Raw genomic sequence first — 17,194 nt, 5'->3', positions numbered from 1 at the left:
TGATGTACATGAGGGGTCTTCAGAAAGCTCATGGAACTGCATAGAAAGAACTACGCATGGATTTCAAAATGTTTGCACCCATATAACATTGTAATTCCATTTTTAAAAGCTTTTTGAAAATCCACAAATATTATAGATCTTCATTTCTCCATAAAGATATGCCATAGTACATAAACTTTTCACTTTCTTTATGCTCACACACACATGTGAAACCAAATACTTTCTTGAATTGCAGTTAAAACAAGATGCACTGCTCATGTCTTTGCTGACTTAATGCTTCTAGGAGCAAGAACACCCAAACTTTATATCTCAGGCTGATGAATATTTTCATGTTGTTCAGGTATCAAATGCCATCTGTTAATTCAAAATATGACCCATGGGTCTGGCATCTAAATACATCTCTTATTTATAGTTTTCCCCCTGGCAAAAATGTTGTTATTCATTCATATAAAACCCCTTTGCCTCCCTCTCTCCCTCCCCCTTGCTCACTCTCTTGCTCTCTCCTTTCCTTCCTTTCTCTCTTTGCTCAACTACAGGGTCTACTTCATTTTAAAGTTTGAGGCCAGCGCTGCAGCTCACTAGGCTAATCCTCCACCTGCAGTGCCAGTACTCTGGGTTCTAGTCCCGGTTGGGGTGCCAGTTCTGTCCTGGTTGCTCCTCTTCCAGTCCAGCTCTCCGCTGTGGCCTGGGAAGGCAGTGGAGGATGGCCCTGCACCCCATGGGAGACCAGGAGAAGCACCTGGCTCCTGGCTTCGGAGTGGCGCAGCATGCCGGCTATAGTGGCCATTGGGGGGTTAACCAATGGAAGGAAGACCTTTCTCTCTGTCTCTCTCTCACACTAAGTCTGCTTGTCAAAAGTTTATTTGAAAGAGTTACAGAGAAAGAGGGGGAAGAGATGGATTGTCCATTTGCTGGCTCACTTCCCAAATGGCTATAAAAGCCAGGGCTGGGTCAATCCAAAGCCAGTAACTTTATTTGGGTCTCCAACAAGGGTGACAGGGGCCCAAACACTGGGGCCATCATCTGCTGCTGCTGCTTTCCCAGGCCATTAGCAGGAAGCTGGATTGGAAGTGGAGCAGTCAGGACACAAATAAGATGCCACCACAATGGCAGCCCTAGGTTTTAGTTCTTAAAGGCACCAATTCATTGGTAACACATCAAATTATTTTTGTAGGGATGTTATTTAAAAAAATAACTTTCATTTATGACATTGTGGATGAGGGGGATAATACTTTTTTAAAAAAGAAAACTTAATATGTAACACCCAATGTCAATGCAACAGGGAGTAACATTTAACTATACCTTGTTATTTGACACTTAGTTTAGTAGTACCAATATGTTCCCCAAACTAGAATTTTTTCTGTTGCAAAAAAAAAAAAAAGTAATAAACCCAAGGACTTCTGTTCCATACCTTTACAAAACAAATATTTCTTGGTTTTCCACTTGCTTGTAGCATTTTTAATATTGTAGTCCATTTCCAGTAGAGCCACCATAAGAAAAATGGAACAAGATGATGCTTACAAAGGAGCAGAGTTTGAATTTATTCTGTCAGAATTAACAGGTGCACAACATCCAGCATGCTCAAATGTGTGCTGGGGAGACTGCTACAAATAAACAACTGGTGTGGTGAAATTTGCAACATCAGCAAGTGTTTTCTTAACTTTGGAAAGCAGCCATTGCCTATTTGGAGCCTCCTCACCCCAGGATCCCTGGAAATATCGGAGTGGTGATACACTTGCAATAAGGAAACTAGGCACTGAGATCATTCTCTTATAATAAGAATAAAAGCGGGACAAGAAAAATTCTACAGGAATTACACACTATTCCAATGCTAGTGAACTTGTTGAAGATAAGACTCGTTTCTCCTCTACCGTTGCTTCCTCACCTAAATGGTGGTTTTATAATTATGAGTAGTGCTTCCTTATTTCATCTAACTTTTGAAACTGTCTTTGGGGGGTTTATCATTGTCTAAACCAATGGCAGTTGCTGTTTTCTGTCCTTCGGCTGCTATTCTCTCTAAACAAAAGCTAAAATGAGAGCAAAGGGAAACCTCTCATCCCTTTATATACATCAAGAATTTCCTTGCAATATCAGTCTCAAAAGATGTTAAGAGAAAACTGTGTGTGTGAAGTGAGGCATCACCTTGCCCAGTGTTTAGAAAGAGTAACTTCTTATGCCATGAAAGGTAGGTGGAAGGTGCATGCTATGCCTTGTCAGTTTCCTGCAAAGATGGAAATGCCCCTGGCACAGATGAAGTATGAGAAATACTAAAAACATGGAGTGCAGAGTGGTCTTTCCAGAGCAGAGCACAATGTGTTTAAAAAAAAAAAAAACTTTCCTGGACATTCACTCCAGAGGTTCTTCGAATAAGAACTCATCCAGTGAGTCCTTTCCCAAGAGTCACCCACCAGCCCTCAGCCCCATTGAAATCTGTATTGTACCTCTAGTTGGGCTGTCAAAATGCTCATTTCTGCAACTGCTTAACAACCAAGAATTCAGTGCAGTTAGTGCATCCCGCTGGTACCCATTCGCTCGCTCGCTCGCTCATTCACATCCCCAAGAAAGCACTGCAATTCCAAACAGCAACAAAGGGACCCCGTGTGTGTGTGTGTGTGTGTGCACAGGTGACTGTTGTTTGCACTTGCAGAAAGAACAACTTTACACAAAGGAACAAAAACTGGAGAATTTTGCATTTTGGTGTTTTTCTTTTGTATTTGCGCAGACCATTAGGATTTTCAGTCTCAACAAAACACTATTAAAACAAAGAATCTAGTAAAATATTTGTGCATGTACTGCTAAACAATTCTAGCAATTTTATTAAGCAATACCTTTATTATTTTTTGAATATTCTTAACAGACTGGAACAAAACATTTTTTATTCAAAACAAAATATGCATACTGTACGCATGTCGCAGGGTTAAGTATGATGCAGAGGTTAAAGTCTGTTGAAACAAAAACAAATGCCTGGGGGAATTTCATAGCTATAAAGTTAGTAACTAAATTTTGTTAAGAGGACCTCTTCTATGGATTTCCTTCATCTCGTGGCCACACAACAAACTCATCGGAAGTGCACTTCCCAAGTGTAGTTAGAGGATTGGAAGGAATGTAAAGTTTTTTTTTTACTTATTAGTTTTGTTTGTTTGTTTTTTTAAAAACAGCCCTTATTAACTCTTCCTTCCACTGATTCTACTGTAAACTCAGAAAAGCCTTTTGTAGAAAGCAAGTTCATATACACTCAGCAGGTGAAATGTTCCCACAAAGAAAAAAAACACAGTGATCAGACTTCTGTTTTTCTCAGCTACCTAGAGCAAGTTCGAGTGATGAAGTTTTTGCACTTTAGTAAAAATGGCTGACCTAGTTCTTGTTTAAAACAGAAATTGTTCTGTGATAATGCAGAATTGCATACACTTTATACCTGGGATAATTTTAAACCCTACGCGGTGGAGGAAATACTGGGGTACAATTGTGCATACTCGGTAGGCTGAAGATGTTGAGCACTTCTACTGTCCCTTCCTAGCAACAGAGGAGGAATGAAGACCCTGACTGTGTCCTCAATGTCTTTGTCCCCATCGCCATGGCCAGAATGCGCTCGTCTCTCACTGCCACAGGACTGAGTTCTCCACGGGCAAGGACTCCCTCCACGACCCTCATCCTGGCTGGATGGCTGCTCAGGTCCCAGTGGCCAGCAAGAAAAGGCTGGACCGCTTGGGATCTGAGCAACACGGTCCATGATAGTTGTTTTGTTTTCAGCATAAGAATGTGTTCGCTGTCTGATTCCACCCGATAGGAGAGCACTTGTTTGTTCAGCGCCAGGCCCCCTTGGCGCCGCTCTATTTGGGTTTGTGCGGAGTGGCTCGGAGGCTCGGGAGCGTGCAAGCCACTCGCGGTGATTACACACACGGAAGCAAGCGGATGGAGTCTGCTCGGGGGACCAGAGGGTGCAGGGGGAGGGAGGGCCGGCTGCACGGGGCGGTGGTTCCGTGGGGACAGGGGGAGACTCGGGGAGGTTTTTTTTTTATGTTTTAGTTGTTTTCTTTTTTTTGTCTTTTTAATTTTTTAATTTTTTTGTTGTTGTTTTTTGCTATACCATGAGGTCATAGCAGTCATTCCTCTAATAGAAACTGACAGGACGTAAAGACAGAACTACCTGATGAACACACACGATGACTAGAAATAGAAAGACAGTGAAAAGACTCAGTTCACCGCTGAGAAACCGTCCCCCAAAATAAATCCGGGATCAACAGGTGCAAAAACTGAACAAACAAAGAATCCCAAACCGAAAGCAAAGAAAACCTCCAAACATTAAAACACAGTGTATAAAATGGCGTGAGAAATTCAAAGTCACCGGACGGACAGCCTTTCAGTCAGTAAAAAGCCGTGGTCGCCGCTGCGTCCCTGTGTGGGTCCGGGCCCGTGGTGTGTTCCGAGCTGCGCCCTCCAGGCCCCGCAGGAAGCAACGCGAGGGCAGCAGCCCGGGCCCCGCGCGGGCCGGGCGCCCGTGGGTGCAGGAGTCCGGCGCCGCGCGGGCTGGGCGCCGGCGGGTGGAGGTGTCCGGCGTGGCGCGGCGCGGTCACTCCTCGTTGGTGGAGTTGTCGTCCAGCGCGGGGAGGCCCCGCAGGCTCAGGGCGGCCGCGCTCTGTGCCGCCGACGCCGTGAGCACGGTGTGCAGCAGCATCAGGACCAGCACGCACAGCTTGAGTCTGCCGCCGCACAGTCTCGTGGCCGAGGACGGCGCGAGCGACGGCCCGGGGCAGGAGCCGCCGCCCTGCGCCGCCGCCGCCGCCGCCCTGGCCGGGCCCTGGGCCGGCTCCTCTCTCCTGACGTCACAGCACTCGGGGTCGTCACTGGTGAGGAAGGTCTCGTACAGCCCTGGGGGGGAAGAAGAGAGGAGCGGGTTAGCGCGCCGGCGGGCGGGGCGAGAGCTCGCGGCGGAGGGAAGCTGAGTTCAACTTTCTGATGCACAAACTCTTACAGGCAGGGAGAGGTCGTGACGTGCGGGCTGCATGGCCAGCCAAGGTCTCAAAGGAGCTCTGTTGGGTTTCTCCACGCATGCTTTTACCTCCCCTGCCAGGCGCAGCCTGACTGTTCTGGTTGTGGTGCACCCGGGATGGAAGATTCATAACTCCTGGTTCTGGATCAACTTGGAGACCAAGTATATGGGATCATTATTCTTTAACAAAAATGTGGTCAACGCATAGACTAACATTAGCCAGTTGTGCTACTAACCAACCACTTGTAACGTCATTGCTCTACAACTGGGTTTACTAAGCATTTCATCTGATCAGCCTCACCATGCCTCGCATCCGCCTGCCATGGGGAATGGGTAAAACCACCCACACATCCACTGGGTGCTCGGATCCTTGCGATTTATTTTCTAAATATTTCTCTTACTCTTCCATTTCCCACTGTATCTATAATTCTGTGAACGGAAGCCTCATTAGCCTTTGCTTGGACTGTTGCAGTAAGACTTTCTGCTCTTCCAATCCATCCATCAGCTTTGCATCTCAGTGCTTGTCTGTTGCTCTCTTCTCTTTTGCCCCCTTTATCAATCTGTTCTTTTTCTTCCCCTTTGCCCTTCTTACTTTAAAAATACACATTGTTCTTACTCTGAAACTGAATGTTCAAAGGGGCGAATAGAATAAAACAAGTGACTATGTGATCTTTTTAATCTTGCACCTTGTTACATTAATATCTTAGGCAGCTAACTAAGCTATCAAGTGTCTCATTTTTCATGTGCCTGAAACGTTTTCTCAGATATGTTAGAATGAACTTTCCATATAAATTTTTTCATATTCTCGAGCTTGAAAAACATAAAAGTAGGTAACAGTGGAACAATTTTAAGGATTAAAATGAGACTCTTCAAGTGAAATGCTTGGCCCTGTGCCTAGCACATAGGGCTAACTTGAAAAATTTGCTACTATTAATAATTGTTGTCAAAAGTATAAGGCATTTCTTTCTCCAGCTTTCCTCTATTTCTGGGTCTTCTGAAAACACTCATGTCTCTACCACTAGCCAAGCGGCTCTTCCTTGAATGTCCTCCATCCAACCATCTTCCTACTTCTCTTTCATCTTTGAGACTCAGTGCCAGTAAAATCCCCCAGTGAGTCCTGTACTCACACTCCTGAACTGCTAGTGCAGTATGCCTAACTCTTCAATAGAGGTACTGTGTTTTTTTTCCATTTAATCATCCATTTTTATGCTTATTTCCTTACTTCTCTGTCAGCTTAAAAGCATGTGCTATGAACAGGACATTTAGCACTTATGACATGAATAAAGTCAGTGTATCTAATTACAAATAATCTGTTAAATAACATACACTTCAATCTACAGTTTCTTTTAAACAAAAGACCAAGATATCCTTATAATGATGCTTACAATATTCATTTCTTCTTAGGCATTCAAAGGTAAACTTCACCTTCGCCTAGATAGAATATGGAAAAAAAACTGAATTAATGAGGTCTGCAGCGCCGACACCTTTACTGAATTGTATATATTTTTTCACATAAGATATCCCACTGGTACACTGATCATTTATTGAAGGATATATTTTCCATACTATATTCTAAAACAAAGAATTTACAATTATAAAAGTAGAAATCTAAAGGTAGATTAGATTGAGAGCAACATTTTAGAATTTTAATAGAGTATGTTTAACAATGTCATCTAATTAAGAAATTCTTTTCAAAGTGGCTCAAACTGGTTTGCTGATTTATCATTAAAGGTATTTCAGAAAGAGTAAAGTAGTTCATTTAGGCCAATTTTTGAACCCTTCTTTGTGACTGGCACAATTAATATTCCTTTTTTTCCTCTGTCCATCTTTTCAACAAGAGTCTGCATCAGTTATACATGCATATGTTAAAGATCAAACAATTCTACAGGGTATTTATAAAATGAAAGAAAAAACCCCTCCACCTACCCCAACTCAGATTATCCTTTCTTATAGGCAAATATTTGCACTTCTTTTAACTGTTTCTATATTGAGCTCCAACTCTGAGAAAACATGTTTTATGATTTTCCTTACTTCCTCTTTTGCATTTATCTGTAGATTTCTCCTTAGGATGAATTTGGATAAAACAAATTTGCCTCCTCCCTCTGGTGTCCCCTCTATGAGGATGCCATACACACAATTCTTAGCCACACAGTAAACTCCAATTTTCTATTCCTAGACCACTCAGATTTCCCTAAAACTTTCTCATTTTCCTTGAGCATGTTAAGTTAACCCAAAACATGTTGCCAGTTGATTCCATTCCACTGATTTTCTCCCAGCTTGCTTTCTGAAGAAGCACCTTTGACGCCTCCAGCTCTTGGGGCTGGTTGCTTTCATTCCTGCGGCATAGGTACCACCCTAGAAACCACTCTGCACCATCCACTTGGGATTCTTGCTGCCTCTCTTCCAGCTTCGATTTCTTGTTTTCTGTATTCCTGTGCCTCCTGCCTTCCCGTTTTGGGGGCCACGTCCTCCAGTGTATTCAGTAAGAAAAGCTTGTGAGGGTAAGTTTACAAGATGCAGGATGCCTAAAGATGTGTTGTCTGTAACACACGTTTAGTTGGTTGTTTGGCTAGGCATGGATTCTCATCCGGATTATTATCCCTCTGATCTATTCAAGCCTTACTCCCCTTAAGGTTCTTCAGGCCTTACATTTTAATGTTCCCATTCCCTATCCCTTCATGTCTTTTCCCTACTTTCTAAAACATTGGGTGAATTTTAGTGTGTGATACAATTTATTGGAGTTTTCCTTCTTTTCTATGGCATCTCAATTTCTAAGATTTCTTCTATGCCATCTGAACATTGCTTGTAGCCCTTGCAAACATTCTTGCTGAACTAAGGTTCCTCTTTTTACCTGCACCTGCTAAACTCTCTGTGGTACAGCATTAAACCCTAGACTTTCATGTAAATGAAAAATATCTCAAAAACTAAAAAAGTGAGGTAGGTAGGAAGGGAATATCCTATTAGTATTGTATCTGAACTATATTGATTCTGTTCTTTATTTTTTTCATGTTAATGTGGTATTAATACAAAGAATACAACTCTTAAACATTAGTACTTATTTTATCTACTTTAAAAGATTTATTTGAAAGGCAGAATGACATAGGGAGAGACAGAGAGAATGATCTTCTGTTCACTAGTTCACTTCCCAGATGGCCACAACGTTCAGGGCTGAGCCAGGTCAAAGTTAGGAGCCAGGAACTCCATCTAGGTCTCCTGGGTGAGTGGCAGGTATGGAAGCACCTCTGCCATCTTATGCTGCCTTCCCAAGAACGTTAACAGGAACTGGATCAGAAGCGGAGCAGCCAGCACTCAAACCAGCAGCCCAGTGTTGGATGCCAGCATTGTAAGTGGTGGCTTACCCTGCTGCACCACAATACTGGACCCTATTTATTTTTATATTGATTTCCTCATTAATATTAATTCCTTCTACAGATTTTGTTTAGCTTTTTAATTTGTGTTGCTGTTGTCTTGTTCCTGTAATCCCTATATATATTAGCACATTTGTCTAAAATCTTTGTCCATTACTTTAGTTTTTCATGCTTTTCTCTTTTTATACTTCTAAGAGTTTCACAATGGATGAAAAGAAAATTTAATCCACTGAGAGTTATGGTCGGAATTCACATGCTTGAATTCTTTGCAGCATCCCCATATAATAGCATTTGTAAACACTTTGAGGTATTTCTTTACCATTACCTTTGTTTTCTAATATTTACTACATGAGAAATTTAAATTTTTTTGTAACTTGAATTTTTTGCCATTATGAATTCTATTAGAATTTATCTTTTAAAAAATACACATGCTTGAACCTATATTTGTCAAATTACCAGGGAGGGTTTTTAATTTTTAATTTAACAAAATATTACATTCTTCAACTCATCTGCCATCATTTTTTGGCTACAATGAAATGGTTCAGACCTATTTATTTTCAAATTATTAACATTTTGTGTCTCCCCTCCTAGTAATCTTGAACATTTCAATATTGTATTTGTTTTGTTCAGGGATTATCTGATTATCATGAACAGAAACACACTGGAGCTACTTCCAGTAGATAAAGTTAGGAGGAATACAAGGTCCGCAGCCTCCTGGGCAACATGCAGAGCAGAGGGAGGAACTGTGGCCATCAGAATCGGGAGTGCTCCCCTCTTGGGTGGGGACGCACAGTTCGATTCCTGCTGCAAACCCCACATCTTTGTCTTCCGCACGTATCTTTGCTGCTTTCTCAGACACACAGCCTGTACGTGACCAGAGCGTTTGGTGCTCAGTTCAATGCCATCAGGGAGTGACTGCAATCATTGAGTTCCAGTGACACTGTCCTGGGAATAAGGCTGCTTGGTTTGTCCTGCTTACTTGTACCTGTCCACCCCGTCATGCCATGCACGGTTTCTCACAGCAAACACTGCATGTGTTGGTCTACTCACTTCGAAAGGGAAAGTTGCTACTTATATTTTCTTTCCAACCAAATATGAATTTTTTCTCTTGGGAGGTTGTAGGACATCTTTATGTTTGAAAAATCAAGGATATTTGACCTTTGAACTATTTTTTCTGGGTTCAAGAGAATTATTTTAATATTCCAATAAGAATGCCTTTAAATGCAGCAACTCGGGCTTGCAGGAAGCTCTCAGTGTACTGTAACATGATCTGATTTTTGTTCCTCTTGAAGTTCCCCATTTCTTCAGTGTGTGTGGGCCATACCTGGTCAGATGGCATTTTCATATTCGCTTATCCATTCATTGCCTACAGAAGTAGAACAGTCCTATGCCTCTTTATTCTGCTGCTTATTTAAACACCCTTTTTTCTTAATAGAAGTTGTTAAAAGTGCTGAGTGTAAGACTGGTAATATTTTTAAATTTTATTTAAGTTATACAAGTTTCATGTATTTCATAAATACAGATTTAGGAACATAGTGATACTTCCCAGCCTACCCCTCCTCCTGTCCACATTCCAACCCTTCTTCCTCCTCCCTCTCCCATTCCCACTGTTAATTTTTACAAAGATCTACTTTAAGTATACTTAATGATCATAAAGTTAGCCCTACACTAAGTAAAAGAATTCAACAAATAGTATGAAGAAAAAAAAAAACACTGTTTCTCAACAGAAGAGAGAAGGACTATAAGCAATCATCAAATTTCAATGTCCATTTCATGCTAATAATTCACATTTTAGGTACTCCATTAGTTAGTCAGCGAAAAGATATGGTATCTGTCTTTTTGGGACTGGCTTATTTCACTAAGTCTAATCATTGCCAGTTATGTCCGTTTTCTTGTAAAAGACAAGATTTCCTTTTTTTCTTTTACAGCTGAGTAGTACTCCATAGTGTATATAAGCCATAATTTCTTTATCCATTTAACAGTTGATGTACATCTGGGTGAAGGGTAATCTTATACAGGAGAATTGAAATATTTAATGTATTTAATAACCGTACTTATTTTAAAAATGGAAACAATGTTAATAAAAATAACATGGAAATAAGGCTATCAAAAGGTCTAAATTGGAAAGTAAGATTTAGCTTTATTCCTAATCCCATTCTCTAGGGTCACTTTTGAGGGTGTCTTGTTTGGCTTTTTTAAGTTGGAGATGATTATCTTCATAAACCTAACTGGTATGTTTCTTTTTTTGTAGAGTTACAGACAGAGACACAGAAAGGTCTTCCTTCCATTGGTTTACTCTCCAAATGGCCGCAACTGCCGGAGCTGTGCTGATCTGAAGTCAGGAGTTTCTTTCCAGTCTCCCATGTGGGTGCAGGGGCCCAAACACTTGGACCATCCTCCACTGCTATCCTAGGCCACAGCAGAGAGCTGGACAGGAAGAGGAGCAACCAGGACTAGAACCGGTACCCACAGGGGATGCCAGCGCCACAGGCAGACGATTAACCTAGTGCAACACGGCACCAGCCCCCTGGTATGTTTCTATATCTATTTTTAATCCATTTATTTTAGACCATATTTAACTATTTTCAAATAAGAAAATTGCATAAATTTCTCACTGTAGTTCTTCCCTAGCCCATTAATTTCCAAATCTTGGTTTTATACTCAACCTACTACAGTTACATTTTTCAATAATTTTGATGTGTATGTTAACTTCGAAATTTGAAAGTGAAAAAATTGTTCATTTAATCATTTCATCACGGTAATATCAAAATATTTGACTACTAGACAAAATATTCATTTATTCTATGTTATCAGTTCACAAAGTCATGAACTGTGGGTAACTTTATATTTAACTGATAATTCTCTTATACAGTTTTTCCTAGAGGTTCTACCAATCATTTTTCAGAAAGGAAAAATATTCTACTGTCATCTCTATATCACTAAGTCATTCAGTTAAATGGCACAGTTGTACCATTTTTAATGTTCTAATGTGAATAGATTGTTTTTGTTGCAGATAGTATGATTTTTCCACTACAATCAATAATAGGGTCCTAAATGTCCTTCTAAGACTACTCTTTTGTTCTGCCAGACTTTCACATAAACCATATGAAAATTAACTTTCAAGAGTGTGCATATCTAATTTAAAAACTGAAAATAATTTTCCCTTTTGAAAATCATTTTCTATGAATATGGGATATGAGATGCATAATCTTTTCTAAATTTTGGAGCCATTGCTTTATTTTCTAGTATCATGGTGAGAACTGACCCAATTGCAATGTCTCAAAATTCTCTGGCTAACAAAGCATCACCTCAGTGTGGGAAACAAAAAAAAATATCCTTTATCAGTTCAAAGTCCCTAAATTTCATTATCTGAATAATTTAAATCACTTATGGATATGATACTGGGCATAATAAGTCCTGGGATAAAAGTAATCTCCATCTGTGACGTGAGAAAGTGAGTTGCTCCAAACATACAATAATAAAACAGGCTTAGGGTAGCAGTTCCAGACACGTGCTTCAAAACAAGAGGAAACAGACAAAAGAAGTCCACTGATCCAAAACAGTTTTGAAATTTGGTGGCATAGACTCCATTAGCTTTGCAGACTGGGAATATTCTTATGATTCTTGGCCCCTGACCTCCACTACAGTTTTGTTTATAAGTTGTCTTCCCTTTTTCTGTGAAAAGTAGCATGAATTTGCATTTGGGTAGCTTTTTTTTTCTTTAGATTTGTTTGTATAGTTGAAAGACAGAACATCAGAAAGATGGGGAGGAGAAGAGAGAGAGCTCTTCCATCTGCTTATTCATTTCCAAAATTGTCCGAAACAGCAAGGGCTGGACCTGGGTGAAGCCACGAGCCAGAAACTCCATCTGGGTCTCCCATGGGGGTGGCAGAGACCTCAGTACTTGGAGCATCATCTCTGGGTCAGAAGCAGAGCAGGCAGGACTGGAACTGGCACGCTAATATGGGATGCTGGCTTTGCAAGTGGCAGCTTAACCCACTGTACCACAATGTTGGCCTTGCATCAGTACTTCTATTAGCATATTTCTCAGATTCTATAGTCATATGCCCAGTTGTTTTTCTATAGTGGGTACTTATTGTCCAACAGATCTCTCTCCTTTTGCATTTTACTATAAGCAATGAGAGAAAATCAAGCCACACCTTTAATAATTTGGGAAATCCTCTCAGCTAAATAATCATGGTTTGACTCAACAACTTCAATTTCCATACAACTACAAGATAAAGTTCTTCTGAACGTTCTGATACTACATGACATGTCCCTAAATTTCCTTTAGAATGTTCCCTCATTAACAGTCTTTAAAATCCATTCATCTATGAGTTGCCTGTTTAAGGAAATATGGGTTTTCTATTTTGTATCACCAACTTTCTCCACTTTCTTGTGGTGCTTGTCACAATTTTTCTCCATTTCTAGTACTAAAATCTAGTGCTAGCATTTTGTGGCTATAAATGACATTCAAATAAATCAGTACTAGAAGTCAGAATTCTGGGTAGATTGGACTAGTTTGTCTCCTTTGATTGATTTCATGAGACTGAAATCAAGGTGTTGGCCTTGATTACCCAAGTTCATTCAAGAAGTTGGCAGAATCCAGTTCTATGTGGTTTTAGAACTGATATCCTGATTTTTTGTTGGCTGTTGATTGGAAATCCCTAGCTTATGGAAACCACCTGTATTAACTGGCTCATGGCCCCTCTGTCCCTCTTTAAAATCTCTCAACATTGGGTTGAGTCCGTCCCATGTCTACAATCTCCGACCCCTCCATTGGCCTCTTCTTTTTGACTTTTGTGTCTTTTGTTATTGCAGTGGGCCCATCTGAAAAACCCAAGAGAACTCCCGACTTTCACACTAGATGATTAGCAATCATAATGCGATGTGCAATGTCCTTTTTGCCTGTGATGTAACAGTCACTGAAAGATGAAATCAGGTGGTTCTGAATCCTGTGTACCACACTGTTACTATTATTCTCATTTCATTGACGGTCTGAGTGTATTATGCTCTTTGAAACCTTGAATATTCCTAATATGTTGTATTCTAGAATTTCAAGATGTCTACCAGCCCTTTCTTTATGGCTTTTACTGAATGCCTCAATCTGAAAATTTTTCCATCTCTCTAGCATTGCTTTCATAATCAATCCTTCCCTAGCTCCTGCCTTTGTTGTCCCTTTGGATATGTCTTAGTTTCTCCAAAAAAAGCTTACATTGGATATATCCCAGTCCTTCTATGCAACATTTTTCTCTTGTCTCCTTCAATTGTCAAATTTGCCTAAGAGGCAGAATTCTCCTTCCAGTGAGTGAGTAGGGAACAAGAAGTCAGATTGCACCTCCCTCCCAGTGCTCGGAGCACTGAATGCAGAGGCTGCTCTCATCCATCTCGGTGGTTTATTCGGTGTCATTAGGAAGTAGACCCCTGGTTTTATTGAGCCGGCACCACCAAGAAGCCTGTAGGAACAGTGAACGATAGCCTGGCAGCTCACATATGCTGGCAATCTCATCCACCAGGTAATTTCTGGCTTATTTTGTGTTCTTGTTCTCTGCAGTTCCTCCAAAGAAGTCCTGCTCAACAAAGGGTCCTCCTGAAAGAACAGTTTGCATCTCTCCTGCAGTCTTCAGACTTTTCTTTGAAGACTCATATCGGGCTGTGTTTGGCGATGGCACATCTGCTTTTTCTATTCCATACTTTTTTTAAAGTCTCAATTCTCACAATGTCCTACTTTCTAGGTTTCCTTGCTTCTATGAATGTCTCATCTTTATAGTTTTTACTTCAGGTTCAACAGGATTTAGAGACAGATGGGAGGTAAAATGTTGGCTTCAGCTTGCCAGCGTGGACCAGGAGCCACACGCAGACTTAAATGCAATGATTCACTGCTCACCAAGACCATGTTTCACAATCATATAAATCCTAATTTAGTGTGGTAGAAAATGGTTTTTGAAATTTGTGTTACAGCTTTATCTCTTCATTTTATATTTTCTACAATAGTAGTTTTATATAAATGCAATCTAGGATTTGCCTAAAAATAACTTACAAAATTACAAAACAGTACCAGTGTTTGAAGTATGTCCACTTTTCTCCCTAAAGATAAAGAAAGCAATGAATAATCTGTATAGACTTTGCTAATTTCCTGGGGATTATTTTAAAATTTGGCAAGTAAGACAATATAAAATGGAAGGTCAATCTAAGAAATATAGAAAAAACTCCTAATTGCATGATCATCTGCAGAAAGAATCAGATGTTGCATATCTATCATTTTTATATTTTAAAATCCAAAATTTAGTAAATAATACTAGTGTTTGAGAACAAATTGGTTTTGGGTAGAAGTTGAGGCAGATGCACCAAATCTGCAATGTTGAGTTAGGCTCCCATCATTGCATCTAACTAACATTAATACAATAATATCACTTCTTTTTCTGGTTGATGTTGTTGAAGGTAAGGGTTCCTCCACCACATGGTCCTGATGTTCTCAAAAACTTAGCAGTGTGCTTGTCCACAAATATTATTTATTCAGTGAGAGAGGAAACCAAGAAATAATTGAAATAATTCATCTTGAGTTGTAAGAGAATGCAACAGTGAAGTGGAGGCATTAGATCACATGCAGCCTAACACTAAAATATAACAGATGTACATATAAGAAAAACAGTGGTACTCACTCTGAGGAAAGGCACATGTAGTCATGATTATGTAAAAGCCATTCAGGGCTAACAGCTAACTGTGCATTAGTTGAAATAAAAACTGAAAAATGATACTAAATGAAATTAAAATCAAAGACCCATGTTAAAATGGCAGAGAAGTCCTTCAAAGTATTTACTCATTAAGACCTTAAACTAAGCTTAGAAATATATTGGGCATTTGAAGTGTTTTGAAGTTAAGCAGAGAATTTCTTCAACCAGTGTTCTTAACCTTTTTCCAGTATTTCACCAAGAACAAGACTGCAGGCAGCCAAAAGGAATAAGGCTGAAATGAAGCCTAATTCTCACTGCTAAATACTACACTTTAACATTGGCGTTTAACATGGTGGTAGTAATTCTTTAATTATAAAAATTTATTCCAGGAGAAGTTATTTGCAAACTATTTAACTGATAAAAGATTAATAACCAGAATATATAGAGATCAATAAAACAACCCAGTTAAGAAATGGGCAAAGAACTAAAATAGACATTTTCAAAAATGAAAATCCAAATGGCCAACAGATACATGAAAATGTTCAGGATCACTAGCTGTCAGGGAAATGCAAATCAAATCCACAATGAGGTTTCACCTCACTCCAGTTAAAATGGATTTCATACAGAAATCAACAACAAATGCTATTGAGGATGTGGGGGAAAAGGTACCCTATAATCCACTGTTGGTGGGAATGTAAACTGGTAAAACCACTATGGAAGACAGTATGGAGATACCTCAGAAATCTGAATACAGACCCACCATATGACCCAGCCTTCCCACTCCTGGGAATTTATCCAAGTGAAATGAAATCAGCATATGAAACAGTTGTCTGTACTCCATGTTTATTGCAGCTCAATTCACAATAGCTAAGATACGGAATCAACCCAAATGCCACCAATGGAAGACTGGATAAAGAAATTATGGGATATGTACACCATGGAATACTATAGTGGTAAAGAAATCCAGTCATTTACAACAAAATGGATGAATCTGTAACACATCACACTTAGTGAAATAAGGCAGTCCCAAAGGGACAAATACCACGTGTTCTCCCTGACCTGTAATAACTAATAGAGCACATAAAAGGCAATCTATAAAAGTGCAATTGACACTTTGAGAAGCAATGACCTTGAACAGCCCTTGTCTTGACTGTTGACAAGTTTTTGTTCTTTTTTCATATTTTTTGAACCCTTTACTTAACATAGACTTAAACATATGTGTATAAAGTAAATTGAAAATCTCAGTTAAAAATAAGAGTGAGAATAAGAGGGAGAACGAAGAGGAGTGGGAGTATGGTTGGGAGGGTGGGCACTGTGGGAAGAATCACCATGTTCCTAAAGTTATAATTATGAAGTTTGTAACTGTAAAGCTATATAGTTCCACATATATTCCTATGGACTTAATTCTAAGGGTACAGTTTAAAATCTCCTTAAGATGGTATTTTTACTACCAAGCTTAAGGGTTAAAGTGATCATATCGATAGGATTCAGTGTCTGGTAATAGTAATAGATAGGATTAAAAAGGAGTGAATGCTCCAACTTGGGAAGCAGTCCACATAGGAGACTCATAGAATGACAATTGCTTTAAGTAACACTGTGACCTCAGAATCGGCCCTTAAGGCATTCTGGTCTGGCTAAAAAGTCCATGAGAGCATTTCAGGCATTGAAAGTCAATACACTGTGGCAAAAAATGTCCTACGTGAAGGACCTCAATGGGTGAGACCCCAGTGGAAAGAAGTGGTCATTAAAGAAGGAGGTAATTTTCTTTGAAGGGAGGAAAGAACTTCCACACTGCTTATAGCCTTGTCTAAATACTGACAGTTTGTAGATTCAAAAGGCTTCCATTGCCTAGGTAGCTCATGTTGAGAGCCTCTGGTGATCACTGACGTCATACATAAGAGTGTTAATTGTTAAACAACAGTCACTGTGCACTAACTTCCAGTGCAAGATCTCTATATTCAGAGTTGAATTATAATTATATCTAAGTACTTCCAAAAGATGTATCCTTCTTGGGTGCTTCTTTAGAGTTTCTAAAAGTGATATTAACTTCAAGATGCAATGACTTTGAACAACCCTTGTCTTGACTGTTGAGGAACAGTTTTTTGTTTTGTTTTGTTTTGTTTTCCATGCAAACTGTTGGACTCTTCAGAATAGAGTTGGTC

The 17,194-nt window shown here is 39.8% G+C and overlaps 1 protein-coding gene across 4 annotated transcripts in view; it reads right to left on the bottom strand.

The window, feature by feature from the left end:
* Positions 1-1,439: 1,439 nt before the first annotated feature.
* Positions 1,440-17,194, bottom strand: part of NALF1 (NALCN channel auxiliary factor 1) — a 679,231-nt gene continuing 663,476 nt past the window's right edge. For 2 of the 4 annotated variants that reach the window (XM_089303409.1, XM_089303410.1), the window contains 2 exons: positions 6,376-6,421; positions 4,730-4,869 (listed from right to left, as the gene is read on the bottom strand). In XM_089303409.1, coding sequence (XP_089159535.1) covers positions 6,399-6,421 — 23 coding nt within the window. In that variant the 3' untranslated portion in view covers positions 4,730-4,869; positions 6,376-6,398. Of the gene's footprint in view, positions 4,870-6,375; positions 6,422-17,194 lie in introns of all 4 variants that reach the window. The other 2 variants (XM_089303411.1, XM_002713024.6) reach the window with 2 other exon arrangements.

The sequence above is a fragment of the Oryctolagus cuniculus genome, chromosome 9, assembly GCF_051225735.1.
Source record: "Oryctolagus cuniculus isolate XC-2025 breed Fujian yellow rabbit chromosome 9, ASM5122573v1, whole genome shotgun sequence".
NCBI classification, from domain to species: Eukaryota; Metazoa; Chordata; class Mammalia; order Lagomorpha; family Leporidae; genus Oryctolagus; species Oryctolagus cuniculus.
This window is presented reverse-complemented; position numbering and strand designations above follow the sequence as displayed.